The 17,848-nt window shown below is 42.8% G+C and overlaps 1 protein-coding gene across 3 annotated transcripts in view; it reads left to right on the top strand.

Annotated features, from left to right (window-relative positions):
• The window catches only part of URGCP (upregulator of cell proliferation), a 99,788-nt gene extending 82,402 nt beyond the window's left edge, over nucleotides 1–17,386 (top strand). For 2 of the 3 annotated variants that reach the window (XM_055558112.1, XM_055558110.1), the window contains exons 2-5: nucleotides 505–575; nucleotides 8,728–8,778; nucleotides 9,022–9,060; nucleotides 12,161–17,386. In XM_055558112.1, coding sequence (XP_055414087.1) covers nucleotides 505–575; nucleotides 8,728–8,778; nucleotides 9,022–9,060; nucleotides 12,161–14,754 — 2,755 coding nt within the window. In that variant the 3' untranslated portion in view covers nucleotides 14,755–17,386. The remainder of the gene's footprint in view (nucleotides 1–504; nucleotides 576–8,727; nucleotides 8,779–9,021; nucleotides 9,061–12,160) is intronic. The other variant, XM_055558113.1, reaches the window with a different exon arrangement.
• The last annotated feature ends 462 nt before the right edge of the window (nucleotides 17,387–17,848 follow it).

Raw genomic sequence — 17,848 nt, 5'->3', positions numbered from 1 at the left:
TCATTCCATATCATACAACATCTTTTTTTTCCACAAAATGAGATCCATAGAATATTTTTTAATGATTGCACAATAAGACTACCATAATCCCTGTTTTTGGACTTTGATTTAAAAGATGTCCAATTTTTCACATAATAGTGTAAAAGAATGAAAATCTATCTTTTATCCACTTGGCATCAACATATTTGTAACTCAATTTTAATTGTTTCAGTAGGATAGAAGTGGACTTACTGGTCAAAGGATATATATATATATATATATATATATATATATATATATTATGCTTTTCTGGATGGCTGTTTGCTCTGTTCCACAGTTTTTGAGTGCTGGTTTTTCTAGACACATGTGGGCCTGGCTTCGAGATTCTAGTTTTGAGGATCTAGAGTGTGACCAGGATTTGTAGTTTTTAAAGGCTTCTTAAGAGATTTTGATGTGCATCCAATTTGATAGGTGAAAGTGACATTTCATTAATTTAATAATAATTTTCTTCTGAAATTGTTTCAGACACTCAGATTTGGGAGAAGTAACATCAGAAATAAAAGCTTCTGAGAGACGAGCAGCTGTGGCCATTGCAGGTAAAGTTGGGCTTGGGCACACCCTGAAGCAAATCCATTTCTTCTGTCCCATTGGGATTCTGGATTCCAGTATCATACTGGGCAGGATCATGGACCTCAAAAATACATAAGCATAAGGAGCCTGCCAGGCTCCTCTTTCCATGAAATTCTCCAGGCAAGAATATTGGAGTGGGTAGCCATTCTCCTTTCCAGGAGATTTTCCCAACCCAGGGAAGCCCCCATTTTGGATCTATCTTTTATTAATTTGGTGCTCCTCGAAATGAATGTGTCCTATTGGATATTAATAGTGTTATGCAGAAATAACCCTACAAAAATATGCAAATAAGTTTGGGTTAATCAAATTTTATTTTATCCATTCAAACAAATATTTGTTGACTATTTACCATGTGTTGGTTTTATTGTAGGGATTGTGAATATAAGAAACAATAGTGAATGCAATAACCAAAAATCCTAGTCTTTTGGGAACTTAAGTTCTAGAAGGTAGGCATTGTGGGAGTTCATGGTCAGTTGGTCAAGGCTAAGCAAAGCTGAGATCAAGCAATAATTGCTCAAAGCCCTTCAGTTTCTCAAGACCTTGAATTGTACTATTCATTAGCCACTAGGCACACATTTAAAATTAAATAAAATTAAAAATCCAGTTCCTCATTCACACTAGCCATATGTCAAGTGCTCAATAGCCATACAGCTAGTGACTGCATGTTTAACAGTGTAGATAGAGAACAAGGCAATCTATTGGCAGGCAGTGCTGTATAAAATCAGGAAAGAAAATTTCAGGGTGGGCTGGGGAAAAGCAGTGGCCTTACTGGCTTATTGTGAGCTGCTGCTGCTGCTAAGTCACTTCAGTCGTGTCCGACTCTGTGTGACCCCATAGACGGCAGCCCACCAGGCTCCCCCATCCCTGGGATTGTCCAGGCAAGAACACTGGAGTGGGTTGCCATTTCCTTCTCCAATGCGTGAAAAGCGAAAGGGAAGTCGCTCAGTCGTGTCTAACTCTTCGCGACCCCATGGACTGCAGCCTACCAGGCTCCTCCATCCATGGGATTTTCCAGGCAAGAGTACTTGAGTGGGGTGCCAGCCAAGTTGCCCTATTTAGTTCTTTACAACAGCCTCATAAGATAGTCATTATCAGTCCTTTGTTTCATTTGAGGAAACTGAGGCTCAGAGATGTAATGGCCCTTCTCCAAAATTCTATCTTCCCAGTGAATAAGGCTTTTGTAATTATTAAGAAAAATTTCTTCCTGAGGCATGTGAATTCCTCTTAAGCATATTTTTAAGACCTAAAGCAAGCTTTTCAACCTATAAGATTAAAAAAAAAGTTGTATTGAAGTATAATATAAATATGGAAAAGAGCCCATATTGTAAGTGCATAGCTTCATAAAGTTTCACAAAGACTGACCTATGTTAGCCAGCATCCAGGAGAAGAGGCTAAACAAAAACATTACCTAAGAAGTCCACCTTCTAATCACTTCCTACCATGCCTTTGCCAGACATAACCACTCTCTAGACTTCTAAAAGCTTAGATAAATTTTGCTTGGTTTGTGCTTTATATAATTATCCTATAGAATATATTTGCTTTTGCTTTATCTCAAGTCTGAGGACTCTAATTACTTCATAACTTTTTCTTTAAAAAATTATTTAAATCATTGAAGAGAATTCTGGAAGATGGCATAGCAAGATGTGCCAGAAATACCTCTCCTCACCTGGACAGCAGTTGTGCTGGCAGAATCTGTCTGATGTAATTACTCTGGGACTCTGCAGTCTGATGGAGGCTTCCAACTTCCAGGGGAAGAATTAGAGGGTAAACTGCAGTTAATTTTGGTCAGTTTCAGCTCTTAATACAGTAGCAGCTACCCATCTCTACCCACAGCCAAGTGGCAGGCAACTGTGTACATGGTATTGGAGTAACTTGACACAGCATGTGGGATCCAGGGTGAGCAAAAAAAACCCATCCTATAAATATCCAGTATCTGTGCTCTAATTGCTGATTGCTGTTTCTGATCACAGAACTGAAGGCAAAGAGGGGGACAGCAATTGTCAGAACTCCAAACATTGTTGCAAGCCCCTCCCACTCTGGCTGAAGGGCCTTACAGGGAGAGTCAAAAGATCAACACTTTCCCATCTATCATTATTTGCTTATTTCTATTTTGTAAGCCACACATTAAAGAGTAGAACATTCAAAAACAACTGCATATATGGGAAAAATTAGAAAATAACTGTGCATTCCCAGGAAAATGCTCAAAAAAGATCAGTTCAGTTCAGTTCAGTTCAGTCACTCAGTTGTGTCTGACTCTTCGTGACCCCATGAATCGCAGAACTCCAGGCCTCCCTGTCCATCACCAACTCCCGGAGTTCACTCAGACTCACGTCCATCAAGTCAGTGATGCCATCCGGCCATCTCATCCTCTGTCGTCCCCTTCTCCTCCTGTCCCCAATCCCTCTCAGCATCAGAGTCTTTTACAATGAGTCAACTCTTCGCATGAGGTGGCCAAAGTACTGGAGTTTCAGCTTTAGCATCATTCCTTCCAAAGAAATCCTAGGGCTGATCTCCTTCAGAATGGACTGGTTGGATCTCCTTGCAGTCCAAGGGACTCTCGAGTCTTCTCCAACACCACAGTTCAAAAGCATCAATTCTTCAGCGCTCAGCTTTCTTCACAGTCCAACTCTCACATCCATACATGACCACAGGAAAAACCATAGCCTTGACTAGATGGACCTTTGTTGGCAAAGTAATGTCTCTGCTTTAGAGAAGACTTTAAATTTACATCTTAAGCTGAATCTCAGCACAGCAACAGTCAACGGCAATCAAAAACAAACAATAAAAAAATAACCATAGCAAACCCTGAGTAAGGGGAAATAATCTTATTTCCATAATTAGCACATTATTAGATTCAAAGGTGTTCAACAAAAACATCATAAAGCATAGAAAAAACAGGATTATGTGGTCCATTCAAAAGGAAAAATATATCAACAAAATCTGCCCCTCAAAAGACTTTGTGGCAGATATATTAGACAGACTTGAAAACAACAATCCTAAAGATGCTAGAAGAACTAAAGGAGGATATAGAGAAAGTCAAGAGAATGATGAGTGAACAAAAGGTGAATATCAATAAAGAAATAGAAAACCTAAAAATAAGCCAAAACAAATTCTAGAGCTGACGAGTACAACAACTGAAATGAAAAATTCACGAGCAGGATTCAAAGGCAGACTTGGCAGGCGGAAGAATGAATTAGTGAACTTGAAGATCGGACAGTGGAAATTATCAAAGCTGAGGAACAGAAAGAGAAAAGATTGAATAAAAGCAGACAGAGCCTGTTTGACACCATCAAAAGGACCAAGATACTCATTGTAGGAGACCCAGAAGGAGAAGAGAAAGAAGCAGAGAGGATATTTGAAGAAATAATGGCTGAAACTTGCTGAATCTAAAGAAAGATGTGTATGTAATCATCCAAAAAGCTCAGTGAACTCCAAGTAAAATGAATTCAGAGAGACCTACACCAAGACACATAATACAAAGAAAAAGAAGAAATCTTGAAAGCAGCAAGTGATAAGTCACTACAAGTGATTTTCAAAGAGATAATCTGCAGATTTCTCATTAGAAACTTTGAAGGCCAGAAAATATAGTCAAAGTATTTTAAAAAACTGTCAACCAGGATTCATATATCCAGCAAAACTGTGCTTCAGAAATGAGGGAGAAATGAAGACATTCCCAGATGAACAAAAGCTGAGGGAGTTTGTGACCACTAGTTATCCCTAAAAGAAGTGCTTAAGGGAGTGCTGCAAAGAGAATGGACATTCATTAGACAGTAACCTTATGCTGTATGAGAAATAAAGATCTCAGTAAGGTAGATACATGGGCAATTATATAGTTAGTATTATTGTAACAGTTGTTCATAACTGCAGTTTTTGTTTTTTATGTGATGTAAGAGACCAATATATTTAAATGAAAAATTAATATAATAGCTAGCATTACTGTAACATTGATTTGTAATTCCAAATCTTGTTCTGTATGTAATTCAGGAGACTAATACATTTGAAGAGTTATTAGTTTATGTTTAGGGGCACACATTATATAAAGATGTAATTTTGTGATATCAAAAAACAAAAGGGGTTTTTGGTTTTACAGCATGTAAACAATTAGAATATATGTTGTTGACATTAAATTAGTATAAATTCAAATTAGAATGTTATAAACTTAGGAGACTGAATGTAATCCCCATGGCAACCACAAAGGAAATTGTTATAGAATATACACAAAAGGGAATCAAGAAGGAATTTAAACATTTCACTACCAAAAAATAAATAGACACAAAAGAAGAAAGGAATGCAGGAAATGAGGGACAAAAAGATATAGCACAATGACAGAAATAAGTGCCTCCTTATCAGTAATTACTTTAAATGTAAGTGGATTAAACTCTCCCATCAAAAAACAGAGATTGGCAGAATTGATAAAAACACATGACCTAACTCTTGCCTGGAAAATCCCATGGATGGAGGAGCCTGGAAGGCTGCAGTCCATGGGGTCACTGAGGGTCGGACACGACTGAGCGACTTCACTTTCACTTTTCACTTTCATGCTTCATGCTTTGGAGAAGGAAATGGCAACCCACTCCAGTGTTCTTGCCTGGAGAATCCCAGGGACAGGGGAGCCTGGTGGGCTGCCGTCTATGGGGTCGCACAGAGTCGGACACGACTGAAGCAATTTAGCAGCAGCATAAGAGACTCACTTTTGAGATCCAAGACAACTTGTAAAAGTAAAAAGATGGAGAAAGATATTATGTGCAAATAATTATCAAAAGAGAACTTCAGTGGCTATACTAATTTCAGATGAAATAGGCTTTAAGTAAAAAACAACTACAAGAGACAGAGAAGGACATTACATGTTAACAAACATTTCAATATAGCAAGAAGATATAACAATTATAAGCATTTATGTAATGTCAGACCATCAAAATATAAAAAGCAAAACCTGAGAGAACTGAAGGAGAAAATAGACGGTTCTACAGTAATAGTTGTGGATTCCAATACCTCACTCAGAATAATGGATAGAACAACCAGACAGAAGATAAGTGAGGAAATAGAGGCCTTCAACAACACAATAAACCTACTAGATCTAAGAGACATATGCAGAACACCCCCCTCCCCCAGCCAGCAACAACAACAACATACACATTCTTCTCAACTGGATATAGGATATTTTCCTGGGTAGACCATATATATGGCCACAAAGTAAGTGTCAGTGGTTTCTAAAAGATATCATACAAAGTATCTTCTTTGACCATGGTGAGATAAAGTTAGAAATCAATAACAACCTGGAGAATTCACAAAATTTTGGAGACCTAATAATGTCCTTTCAAACAACCAATGGATCAAAGACAAAATCACAAAGAAATTAAATAGTTAAGAAGACATGAATGAAAATATAAACACATCATATTAACACTTATGGACTGCATCCAAAGTGGTACTAAGGGGAAATTTATAAATGCTCATGTTAAAAACAAGAAACAGCCCATATAAACAGACTAACTTTACAACTTTAAGTTGTAACAGGAAAAGAAAAACAAGCTAAATGCAAAGCTCACACCAAGAAAGAAATAATAAAAGATTAGAGCAGAGATCAATGAAATAGAGAATAGAAAACTAATAGATTCCAGTTCAAGATGATGGAGTAGAAGGATGTGCGTGTATCTCCTCCCATGAGAGCACCAAAATTGCAACTAGCTGTTGAACAACCATCAACAGGAGGATGCTGGAAACCACCAAAAAAAGATACCGCACATCCTAAGACAAACAAGAAGCTGCAGTGAGACAGTAAGAGGGGCACGAAGAGAAAGAGAAAGGACCTGGGAAAATATTTGAAGAGATAATAGCTGAAAACATGAAGAGATAATAGCTGAAAACATCCCAAACATGGGAAAGGAAATAGTCAGCCAAGTCCAGGAAAGACAGAGTCCTAGAAAGTAAAAACCCAAGGAGGAACACACCAAGACACAGACTAATCAAACTGACAAAAATTAAAGACAAGACAAAATATTAAAAGCAACAAGGGAAAAACAACAAATAACATACAGGGAACTCCCATCAGGCTATCAGCTGATTTCTAAGCAGAAATTCTATGAGCCAGAAGGGAATGGCATGATTTATTTAAACTGATGAAAGGGAAGTACCTACAACCAAGAATACTTCCTCTACCCAGCAAGACTCTCCTTCAGATTTGATGGAGAAATCAAAAGCTTTCTGACAAGCAAAAGTTAAGAGAATTCAGCATCACCAAACCAGCTTTACAACAAATGCTAAAAGCACTTCTCTAGGCAGGAAACACAAGAGTAGGAAAAGACCTACAGAAAATAAACCCAAAACAATTAAGAAAACAGTAATAGGATTATACATATCTATCAGTTCAGTTCAGTTCAGTTCAGTCACTCAGTTGTGTCCGACTCTTTGCAACCCCATGAACCTCAGCATGCCAGGCCTCCCTGTCCATCACCAACACCCGGAGTCTACCCAAACCCATGTCCGTTGAGTTGGTGATGCCATCCAACCATCTCATTCTCTGTCATCCCCTTCTCCTCCTGCCCTCAATTTTTCCCAGCATCAGGGTCTTTTCAAATGAGTCAGCTCTTCGCATAAGATGGGCAAAGTATTGGAGTTTCAGCCTCAGTGTCAGTCCTACCAATTAACACTCAGAACTGATCTCCATTAGGATGGACTGGTTGGATCTCCTTGCAGTCCAAGGGACTCTCAAGAGTCCCTGGTGGTCCAGTGGTTAGGACTTTGCGCTTTCACTTCCCAGGGCCTGGGTTCACTCCATAGTCCAGAAACTAAGATCCTCTAAGCTGTGTGGTATGCCCCTCCGACCCTGCCAAAATAGTAAATTTTATGTTACGTGTATTTTAACACAGTTTTTAAAAACGGAAAAATACTGAAGGAAAAAAGTGGTTTATGGTGAATAATTCTATGACATTTAGTACATTCATAAACTTATGAAAGCACAACTTCTTATCTATTGATTTCCAAAACATTTCCATCACTTGAAAGTAAAACTCTCTACCCCTTGAGCAGTTTCTCCCATCTCTCCTCCCAGTTTCCAGACTGGACCACCAATCTGTGTTGTCTTTATTTATATTTATGTTAAGTATTTTCCTATAAATGAAGTCATACAATATGTGCCCTTTTGTGTTTTTTTTTTTCACCTAGCATAGTGTTTTGGAGTTCCTCCATGTTGTTCCTTTTTAGGGTTGAATTATATGCTATTGTATGGATAGACTGCATTTTGTTTATCTATTCATCTGTCAGTGGACATTTGGCTATTTGGTTTCCACCTTTTGGCTATTGTAAATAATAATGCTATGAACATGCATGTACATGTACTTGTTTGAGTCCCAGTTTTAAGTTCTTCTAGGCAGATACCTCAGAGTGGAATTACTGAGTCAAATGGTAATTCTGTGTTTAACTGTTTGAGGAACAGCCAAATTGTTTTCCCAACAGCTGCACCACTTAAAGTCCTACCAGAAATGTACAAGCGTTCTGATTTCCCCCCATCCTGTCAATGCTTACGATTTTCCATCCTTTTTTAAAGTCACCATCCTAACAGGTGTGCAGTGCTATCTCACTGTGGTTTTGATTTGATTTCCCTCGTGGCTGATGATGTTGAGCATCATTTTATGTGCTTGTGATCATTTGTATATTTTTTTGGAGAAATGTCTATTCAAGTTCTTTGAATATTCCACTTTTCAATTGAGGTTTTTTTGTGTGTGTCTTTTTTGTTGTGAAGTTGTACTTGTTTACATATTCCAGATACTAGATCTAATCACATATGGTTTGCACATATTTTCCACATTCATAGGTTGTCTTTCACTTTCTTGAGAATGTTCTTTGATGCATAGAGAATTTTACTTTGATGAAGTCCAGTTTATGTGTTTTTTGTGGTCTGTGCTTTTGGGCTGGTAATCCTAGAGCAAATCATTATCTTGTGTGTGTGGTTATTACTACTTTGTGTCATATTTGGGGTTGAAAGCAAATGAAATTTACACAGGAAAAACTGAAACCAATAATAGTACTCAAAATAAACATTGTATCTTCACTTGAGTTTTCCGGTAGAAAGGTCCTAACTTGCTGATGAAACTAAATGTGTATGTTTTTTTCTTCCAGATTTGGAATGGAGAGAAATGGAAGGAGATGACTGCGAGTTTCATTATGGAGGTAGAAATTACAGGATTGGCAACAGATTGGATTAGGGAAAGAGATAAGGAAGTGATGGGCAAAGATAGGCAAAGTGAAAAAAAATAACTGGGATTTTAGATTTTGAACAATTGGGAGAAGTTACTACCTTAGTAAGAAAGAATGGGGGTTCTAAGTTTAGCCTAAATTAATTTGTGTCAATTGAAGCCCCTTGATTTGATTGATATTTCATTTTCCTTTGTTTTTTTTTTTTTGTTTTTTTAGAGGGTCCAAATGAAGCTCAGGATAGTGACTTTCCAATAGGTATGTTTCATCTCTCTGCTCTGTCTGTGTTATTGATGGAAAACATCATCTGGGCTGATAGTTTTAACCCCTGACTGCATCAAAAGCACTGCTAGTCCATTAATCCTTTATGTGCCATTAATAATACTGCCAGGAAAATAACCCCTGGGGAGCTGTTACCATATAGAGTAACATAATGAATTTGCATATTTGGACGTAAAGCTCAAAAATCTTATTTTTAACAAGTTCCCAAAGTGATTCTAAAGCTTATCCAAGTTTGGGAGTCAGTCATCTGATCCAGTGGTTTCATTTATAGATCTGCCAAGGGTCATGGACTGGGCATGGGTGTACACATTATTAGGTTTGTTTGCTCTGGCTTTCCCTGTCACATTTAGCTACATGCTACTTTAAAAAAGTTATTCTATGCCTGGATAAGAAAAACAGTGTCCCTGGTTTTAATTCAGGCAACAATCAGAAAACTAAGTTACTTCTATGATGGATTTCTACTAAGGTGTCTCTCCCCATGTGGTTCTTTTGTTTCTGCAACAAGTTTGCCAGCTCTTGACTCTCTGGGATGGTATGGCCAGTTAGCCCCTGTGGAAGGCTGAGCTTCTGAAGAGAGACATTAGGCAGCAAGTGGATCCCTACAGGGGAATGAATGCTTTGAGTCCTGCTCTTCACCCAAGCATGGTCCTGATCCCATCGTATAACTTACTGGGAACAAGAAGAAGGCTGATCACCTGCACTTCCTCCTGTGGTTTCTGTCAGCACCTAACGTAGCATCATAGGCATAGCTTCCTCTTTTAAGAAAAGAATGGAGAGAATCCTAGAGCTCAGCAGGATTTATGTTTATTTGTTTTGTTAATATATTTAACATTTAAAGTTTTCTAATTATATGCAGTGCTATCAAAGTGCTGCCCTCGATATGTCAGCAAATTTGGAAAACCCAGCAATGGCCATAGGACTGGAAAAGGTAAATCCTCATCCCAATCCCCAAGAAGGCAATACTAAAGAATGTTCAAGCCACTGGACAATTGCACGCATGTTCCCTGCTAGTAAGGTTATGTTCCCAGTCTTGCATGCTAGACTTCAGCATTACATGAACAGAGAACTTCTAGATGTCCAAGCTGGGTTTAGAAAAGGCAGGAACCAGAGATCAAATTGCCAACATTCACTGGATCATAGAGAAAGCAAGGGAGTTTCCAGAAAAACATCTACCTCTGTTTCATTGACTATGCTAAAGCGTTTGACTGTGTGGATCATAACAAACTGTGGAAAACTCTTAAAGAGATGGGAATACCAGACCATCTTACCTGTCTCCTGAGAAACCTGTATGTGTCAAGAAGCAACAGATAGAACCAGACATGGAACAACTGCCTGGTTGATTGAGAAAGGAGTACGACAAGGCTGTTTATTGTCACCTTGTTTATTTAACTTATACACAGGGCATATCATGTGAAATGCCGGGCTGGATGAATTACAAGCTGGAACCAAAATTGCCGGGAGAAACATGAACAACCTCAGATATGCAGATGATTACCAATGGCAGAAAGCGAAGAGGAACTGAAGAGCCTCTTGATGAGGGTGAAGGAGGAGAGTGAAAAATTTGGCTTAAAACTCAATGTTAAAAAAACTAAGATCATGGCATCTAGCCCCATCACTTCATGGCAAATAAAAGGGGAAAAGGTAGAAGCAGTGACAAATTTCCTCTTCTTGGGCTCTAAAATCTGCAGCCATAAAATTAGAAGACAACTGCTTCTTGGCAGGAAAGCTATGACAAACCTAGACAGTGTGTTAAAAACCAAAAACATCACTTTGCTGACAAAGGTCCGTATAGTCAAGGCTGTGGTCTTTCCAATAGTCATGAACGGTTGTGAGAGCTGAACCATAAAGAAGGCAGAACACTGAAGAATTGATGCTTTTGAACTGTGGTGCTAGAGAAGACTCTTGAGAGTCCCCTGGACTCTCAAGCAAAGAGATCAAACCAGTCAATCTTATAGGAAATCAACCACAAATACTCATTGGAAGGACTGATGTTGAAGCTGAAGCTCCAGTTCTTTGGCCACCTGATGTGAACAGCCAACTCATTGGAAAAGACCCTGATTCTGGGAAAGATTGAGGGCAGGAGGAGAAGAGGGTGACAGAGGATAACATGGTTGTATGACATCATTGATGCAATGGACATGAACTTGGGCAAACTCCAGGAGATGGTGAGGGACATGGAAGCCTGGTGTGCTGCAGTCCATGGGGTCGTGAAGAGTTGGACACGAATTGGTGACTGAACAAATTATATGCAGTAAATTATATGCAATGAAAATTGGTAAGGTGCTGTGGCCAAGAACAGGGATGGTGGAGGAAACCTTTGCAGGTGGCATTACTGTTCTGAGCATCTAGTGCTTGTAAGAATTCACTCTATTGGATGTTATGGCTGAAAATCTGAACAAATAAGTACAGACTTATGATCTCTACCAAATATTTTAATACAGTGAAAATTTAGAACCATACTAGTGGCTTCAAGTTTGGAGAAATGTTATTTAAAAGTGATTGCTATTACTCTGTACCAAGAGTAACTCCCTGTTTCCTTTACAAAATTTCCAGCTTGTTTGTAGACAGAAAAGAACATCAACCAGAAAACCACAGTGAATCAGTGATTGTGTCCACTGTGGAAAGTTCCTGGTAACAGTGTGAGGGAATCCACTGCTGGGCCAGAAGCACAGGAGTATGTTGAAGGGAGGGGGGTGTGGCCAGAGAATGAGGCCTGTGTTCCACATCTAAAGTGCATAGCTGCTCACTCTAGCCAATTAAATTTGGGCTTGGCATTGCTAAATCTTGGCGGCTTCAAGAGAAACAAGACATTTTTTACATAAAATCTCCCAATTCTTAAATGTAGCCCCTGGATGTCCCTTTCTTTTTCGTCTCTAATGTCACATGTATCTGGCCACACTTGGGTCTGGGGTGGGTGATGTTACCTTTGTCTTGTTCTCAGGTGGCCTAGGGGTGCCTGCATTTTGCTCTGAAGGAGGCCATCTCCTACCTGCTGAGTTGGGCTCTCCCTCCCCACCTCTAACCTGGGTCCTCTGACATGCAGAGTATGCAATTATATCTTCATTTCTCTCCACAGAGGAGAGAAGCAGACTACAAGAAATGCTGTTCCTTTTGGGACTAGAGACATACCAAACACAGAAACTCAGCCTCCAGGACGCCTTACAGATCAGCAGTGACAGCATGAAGAACTGGGCTCCTCAGACTCCCAAAGACTTGCCCTGGAATTTCCTCAGGAAGCTGCAGGCCCTCAATGCTGAAGCCAGGAATACCACCATGGTCCTGGACATTCCCCTGGACACCAGGCCTGTGGAGAAGGAGAGCCAAATGGAAGAGGAGATCATCTACTGGGACACGGCTGAGGACATCTCAGCAGACATCTATTCCTTCTCCGAGCTGCCAACACCCGACACACCTGTGAATCCCTTGGACCTTCTCTGTGCCCTTCTGCTTTCCTCTGATAGTTTCCTGCAACAGGAAATTGTGTCAAAAATGTCTCTCTGCCAGTTTGCACTCCCTCTCATTTTGCCTGACCCAGAAAACCACTACCACACATTTCTGCTGTGGGCCATGAGGGGGACTGTGCGGACATGGGGGTCACAGCCCCCAAGGGTGATGGGAAGCTTCAGAGAAGACAGCATGGTCCTGTCCCGAGCACCTGCCTTCGCCTTTGTGCGCATGGAGGTCAGCAGCAACTCCAAATCCCAGCTTCTCAACGACGTGCTCAGCCCTGGCCACAGGCAGCAGGACTGTTTCTGGCATCGGGATCTGAACTTGGGCACTAACCCTCGGGAGATAGCAGACGGGCTGGTAGAAATTTCCTGGTTTCTTCCCAGTGGCAGGGAGGACTTGGACATTTTCCCAGAGCCCATGGCCTTCCTAAACTTGAGAGGTGACATTGGGTCTCACTGGCTGCAGTTCAAGCTCTTGACAGAAATCTCCTCGGCCATATTCATCTTGACTGACAACATCAGTAAGAAGGAATACAAATTGCTGTCTTCCATGAAGGGGTCAGCCACAAAATACTACTTCATCCTGAGCCCCTACCGTGGGAAACGAAACACAAACCTGAGATTTCTGAACAGGTTAATTCCTGTGCTGAAGATGGACCACTCTCATGTCCTCGTGAAGGTCAGCAGCACAGACAGTGTAGGCTTTGTGCGTAGGGTCCGCGCCATCGTCGCACATGTGACCCGGTCCCCCTGCAGGAGGGTATCCGTGGAGGACATGGCGAACGCGGCCCGAAAGCTGGGGCTGAAGGTCGATGAGGACTGTGAGGAGTGTCAGCGGGCAAAGGACCGGATGGAGCAGATCACCAGGAAAATCAAGGATTTGGATGCCTACCGCAGGGATGAGCTGAGGCTACAGGGGGAAACTTGGAGAAAGGTGGCCCAGGTGGAGAAGGAGCTCTGCCAGATCCAGTGGGCCAGCGACCCTCCTGAGAAGTACAGGGCTGAGCTGAGGCATCGGTTACTGGAACTTCGAATGCAGCAGAATGACCATGACCCTTCCTGGGGGGTCCAGGAGTTCATCTCAGGCATCAGCAGCCCCTCCCTGGGGGAGAAGCAGTATTTCCTGAAGTGGATGGAGTGGGGACTGGCCCGGGTGGCCCAGCCAAGGCCAAGACCATCTCCAGAGATGATTTTTGCCCTGAGACCAAAGCACTGTGGGGCCGTGGACTTCAGTGAGCCATTCTGGCCTGAGCCCCTGGGGGTGGAGCATTTCCTGCGGGAGATGGGACAGTTTTACGAGGCTGAAAGCTGCCTTGTGGAGGCAGGGAAGCTGCCAGCAGGGCAGAGGCGGTTTGCCCACTTCCCAGGCTTGGCCTTGGAGCTGCTGCTGAAGGGGCTTCCCCTGGAGCTGATCGATGGGAACACCCTGAGCCCCGCCTTGCGCTGGGTCACAGGGCTCCTGAAGGAGCTACACGTCCACCTGGAGAGGAGGTCACGCCTGGTAGTCCTGTCAGCACTTGGCATGCCAGGCACGGGCAAGTCCACCCTTCTCAATACCATGTTCGGGCTGCGGTTTGTCACAGGAAGGGGCCGTGGTCCTCGAGGGGCCTTCATGCAGCTCATTAAGGTGGCTGAGAGCTTTAGCCAGGACCTGGGCTGTGATCACATCCTGGTAATAGACTCTGGGGGCTTGATAGCTGGAGCCCGGACCGAGGCAGGGGAGAGGTTTGAGCGGGAGGCTTCCCTGGCCACTTTGATTATGGGGCTGAGCAATGTCACTGTGGTCAGTTTAGCTGAAACAAGGAACATTCCACCAGCTATTCTGCATGCATTTCTAAGGCTGGAAAAAACAGGGCACATGCCCAACTATCAGTTTGTATACCAGAACCTTCATGATGTGTCTGCCCTTGGCTCCAAGCCAAGAGATCGGAGGCAGCTCCTGGACCAGCCCAGTGATGTGGGCAGAGCCACAGTGCAAATGGAGAAACAGGGTGACGGGATCCAGACGCTGGCTGACCTGGCCTTTTGGGACCCTGAGAAGCAGCACATTTGGCACATCCCTGGCTTATGGCATGGAGTGCCTCCCATGGCCGCTGTGAACTTGGCGTACAGTGAAGCCATTTTTGAACTGAAGAGATGCCTGCTAGAAAACATCAGGAATGGCCTGTCCAACCAAAATAAAAACATTCAGCAGCTCATTGAGCTAGTAAGACGGCTGTGAGTCATCAAAAGAAAAGATCAGCTGCCAGAGGCCTCCTCTGGGCAACCTGTTCTGATGGGCCTGTCCATGTGGGGCTGTGCCCAGCTTCTGAGAGGGGAGAAAAGTGAAAATGGGGCTGGGTCTGGAGTTGCCTACACAGTGTTAGGAAAGGAAGTTACCTCACAGACCAGCTCAGAGATGCTTTCAGGAGTATAACAACTTGGGGCAGGGGCTATTGACACAAGCAGTAAAGTGTTCTTTGTCTCTGAACTTTGCAGCCCCTGGTGGTTTGCCTTTTGTACAGCTACTCTCTGTCATTAGCCTCTGAAGCAGAGAGTGGCTCCTGAAAACTGCAGCCCAGGCAGACAGTAATCAGGATAGGGCTGGGAAGGTGCCCTGAGGAAGCAGGTAGGCCTTCCCAACTAGCAAACTTCAGCATCAACATGGGTGACCCGGTCCTGCCCACTGAGGGAGTGCCTGCTGTGTGCACGCGATGTATGGACTGCCCGTGCCTCAGGAGGGCTCCTGCTGGTTCTGTTGCACCCACAGCACTTTGTTTACACCTCCGCCACAACACTCAACATGTGCAGTGTCTTACCTGTGCATATGTTTGCCTCTTGCCTAGACCTGTGAGCTCCTTGAGAGTACATGACCCACATCTGTACCCCCAGAGCCTGACACACTGTAGGCACTTAATAAATGTGTGTTGAATGAATGAAATTAGTGAATGCACAAATGGTAAGTAATGGGCAGGTTCCTCTCTGTGCCTTGATTTTTCTTTTTCTTCAAAGAGGATCACAGTGTCGTCTTAGAGGGTTGCTTACTAGAACATCTGAAATAGTGGACACCTGGGAGAGCATCTTTAAAAATGCCATCATGTCCCCTTTCTTTAAGCAGAGATCCAGTCTTCAGGGTATTAATAGAAAACTGAACTAAATATCTTCACGGGAACTCTGTGATGGTGATGATAGCTCCATCATTACCCATTTTAGGAAAGGAGGCCTGGAGCAGTTTAGCAGCTCATCCAGCCTGCAAACCTGCATCGGAGGTGAGGAGCTGATGAGGAAGCGGGTGCCCTCTGCCCTGCGCCTCTGCTTGTGACTACTTATTGTCCCCAAACTTCCACAGCTTCCAGGCTGAACCCGAGCCTGGCCCTTGGGTGTCCCCAGTTTCATGCCTCCAGGGCAAGACCCCTGACATCATCCATGGCCCACTTGACACCATGAGCCAGAACATGGAGTTTTTCCTCTGGTGAGTCTCCAGCTGGAATCTGTCTGTGCTGGAACAGCTTGAATCAATTTTTAAAGGAACTGACTGATTTTCATCCATCGTAAAGAGATTTCCAGTGCTTGAATTTGGGACCCAGGAATGTCCTGGGTGAAATTCCTATAAGTGCTAGAGAGGCAACTGGGTAGTTTTCATGACTCTAAGAGGGAAAAAGGAAGGACAGGTTTTGGTATTTCCAGGTAAACCAACATCTTACTATTTGTGTATATAATGATCCAGGAAGAAATGAATTTTTAGTGCCTGAGCACTAGAAACTCTTTTGAGTTTCAAAAGTGATATGTGAAAGTCATGTCCGACTCTTTGTAACCCCACCTATTGTAGAGTTCATGTAATTCTCCAGGCCGAATACTGGGGTGGGTAGCCTATCCCTTCTCCAGGGTATCTTCCCAATCCAGGAATTGAACCCTAGTCTCCCATATTGCAGGTGGATTCTTTACCATCTGAGCCACAAGAGAGGCCCTCAGAAGTGATAAGGTTTTCCTAAATTTGTTAGCAAAAGACTAGGTTCCCCGAGTTCCAGCACTTCTTCCAACCTCTGTTTCACATATCCAGAGCCAGGCTCCCAGAGCACAGGGACCACATTCTGAACATCAGGGGCAGCAGGCGGAACATCCTGGAGCTTTGGAACAGGGGCTGAGGAGCCTGCCGTTAAAGAAAGGGTTCCAGTCTGGAGGGCTCCCTTTCCAAGTCTGGTAGAAGGAGTTCAGGGAACAGACAGAAGTTCCTGGTCCCCACCTGGAGGCCTCATTTTCCTGAAATCGCAAATTACAGAGGGGAGGAGGCCCTAGGCCCAAGCAAGAGATTTCCAGAACTAGTGACACAGCTAGGGTTGGGGTCTGCGGCTCAGACAGGTGACCCTGGTCCTCGAGCTCAGAACACTAAGCATCAGCCTACTATAGCCATTCACGGGTACACCACAGTCAGAAGGCCTCCCTGCATCAGACCTGAAGACATCTTTAGGGTCTGAGAGGTCATGGAACTTGCTGTAGGGCTACTGGGCAGTAATGTCTTTAGAGCCCAGCTTTGTAATGTGAGAGTGTCTCAGAGGAATGGGTGGGTGGACAGCTCACAGGGTATCAGGTGCTTTGGTGAAAACATAAACCATGTCAATGATCTTGGAGTAAATGGGCCTGTGAGTCTTAAGATTGGGCACAGAGCGCCTGCCCCATTCTCTGGAGACAGAAAGTAGGGTGTGGAACTCAAGGTCTGGTTTTGAACTTGGCCTTGCTTCCTGCTAATTACATGGCCCTTGAACAGAGTCATTCAACGTCTCTAAGCCTTATCTGTCACTCCTAGCACCTCCTCTGTGGTGAGTGCACAAAAGCTGGTTTTGGAGGAGCCAGTCTGTGTGCACAAACAAGTAAGGCATCTAAAGATGTGTCTACACCAGTCTGCATACCTATGAGACTCATGCAAAGGAAGCTGCCTGCCTTCTCCATCAAATTCATTTTAACAGGCCAAAAAGGATTTATCTTGTAATTGATTAGTGAATCTTAATTTACAGCCTTTTCTTCTAATTAGTGATGTCTTCTAAGCGATGTGATCTTAGATTTACTGAAACATATTGTCTAGCAGGGCTACTGTTGAGAAATCTGTACCAGTGTAAACCTGATCTGGTAGCTCTCCCCAGCTCCTCAGATGTGAATTAGCCCAATAAAGAGAAATCCTTTCTTTCTGAGTCAGTAGTAAAAAAATGATTTTTGCTACAAACCTATCCTGAGTTCCTAAAATTTCAACAAAATTACATCAGAATGCAGCCTTACAAGCACCATAAGTCAGAGCCGCAAAAGAGAGCTCCACGGTGGTCTTGCTCCGGTTTCTGTGACTT

Source organism: Bubalus kerabau, chromosome 20, assembly GCF_029407905.1.
Source record: "Bubalus kerabau isolate K-KA32 ecotype Philippines breed swamp buffalo chromosome 20, PCC_UOA_SB_1v2, whole genome shotgun sequence".
Classification (NCBI taxonomy): domain Eukaryota; kingdom Metazoa; phylum Chordata; class Mammalia; order Artiodactyla; family Bovidae; genus Bubalus; species Bubalus kerabau.
Note: the sequence above shows the minus strand (reverse complement) of the source record. Positions and strands in the feature narration are given on the sequence as shown.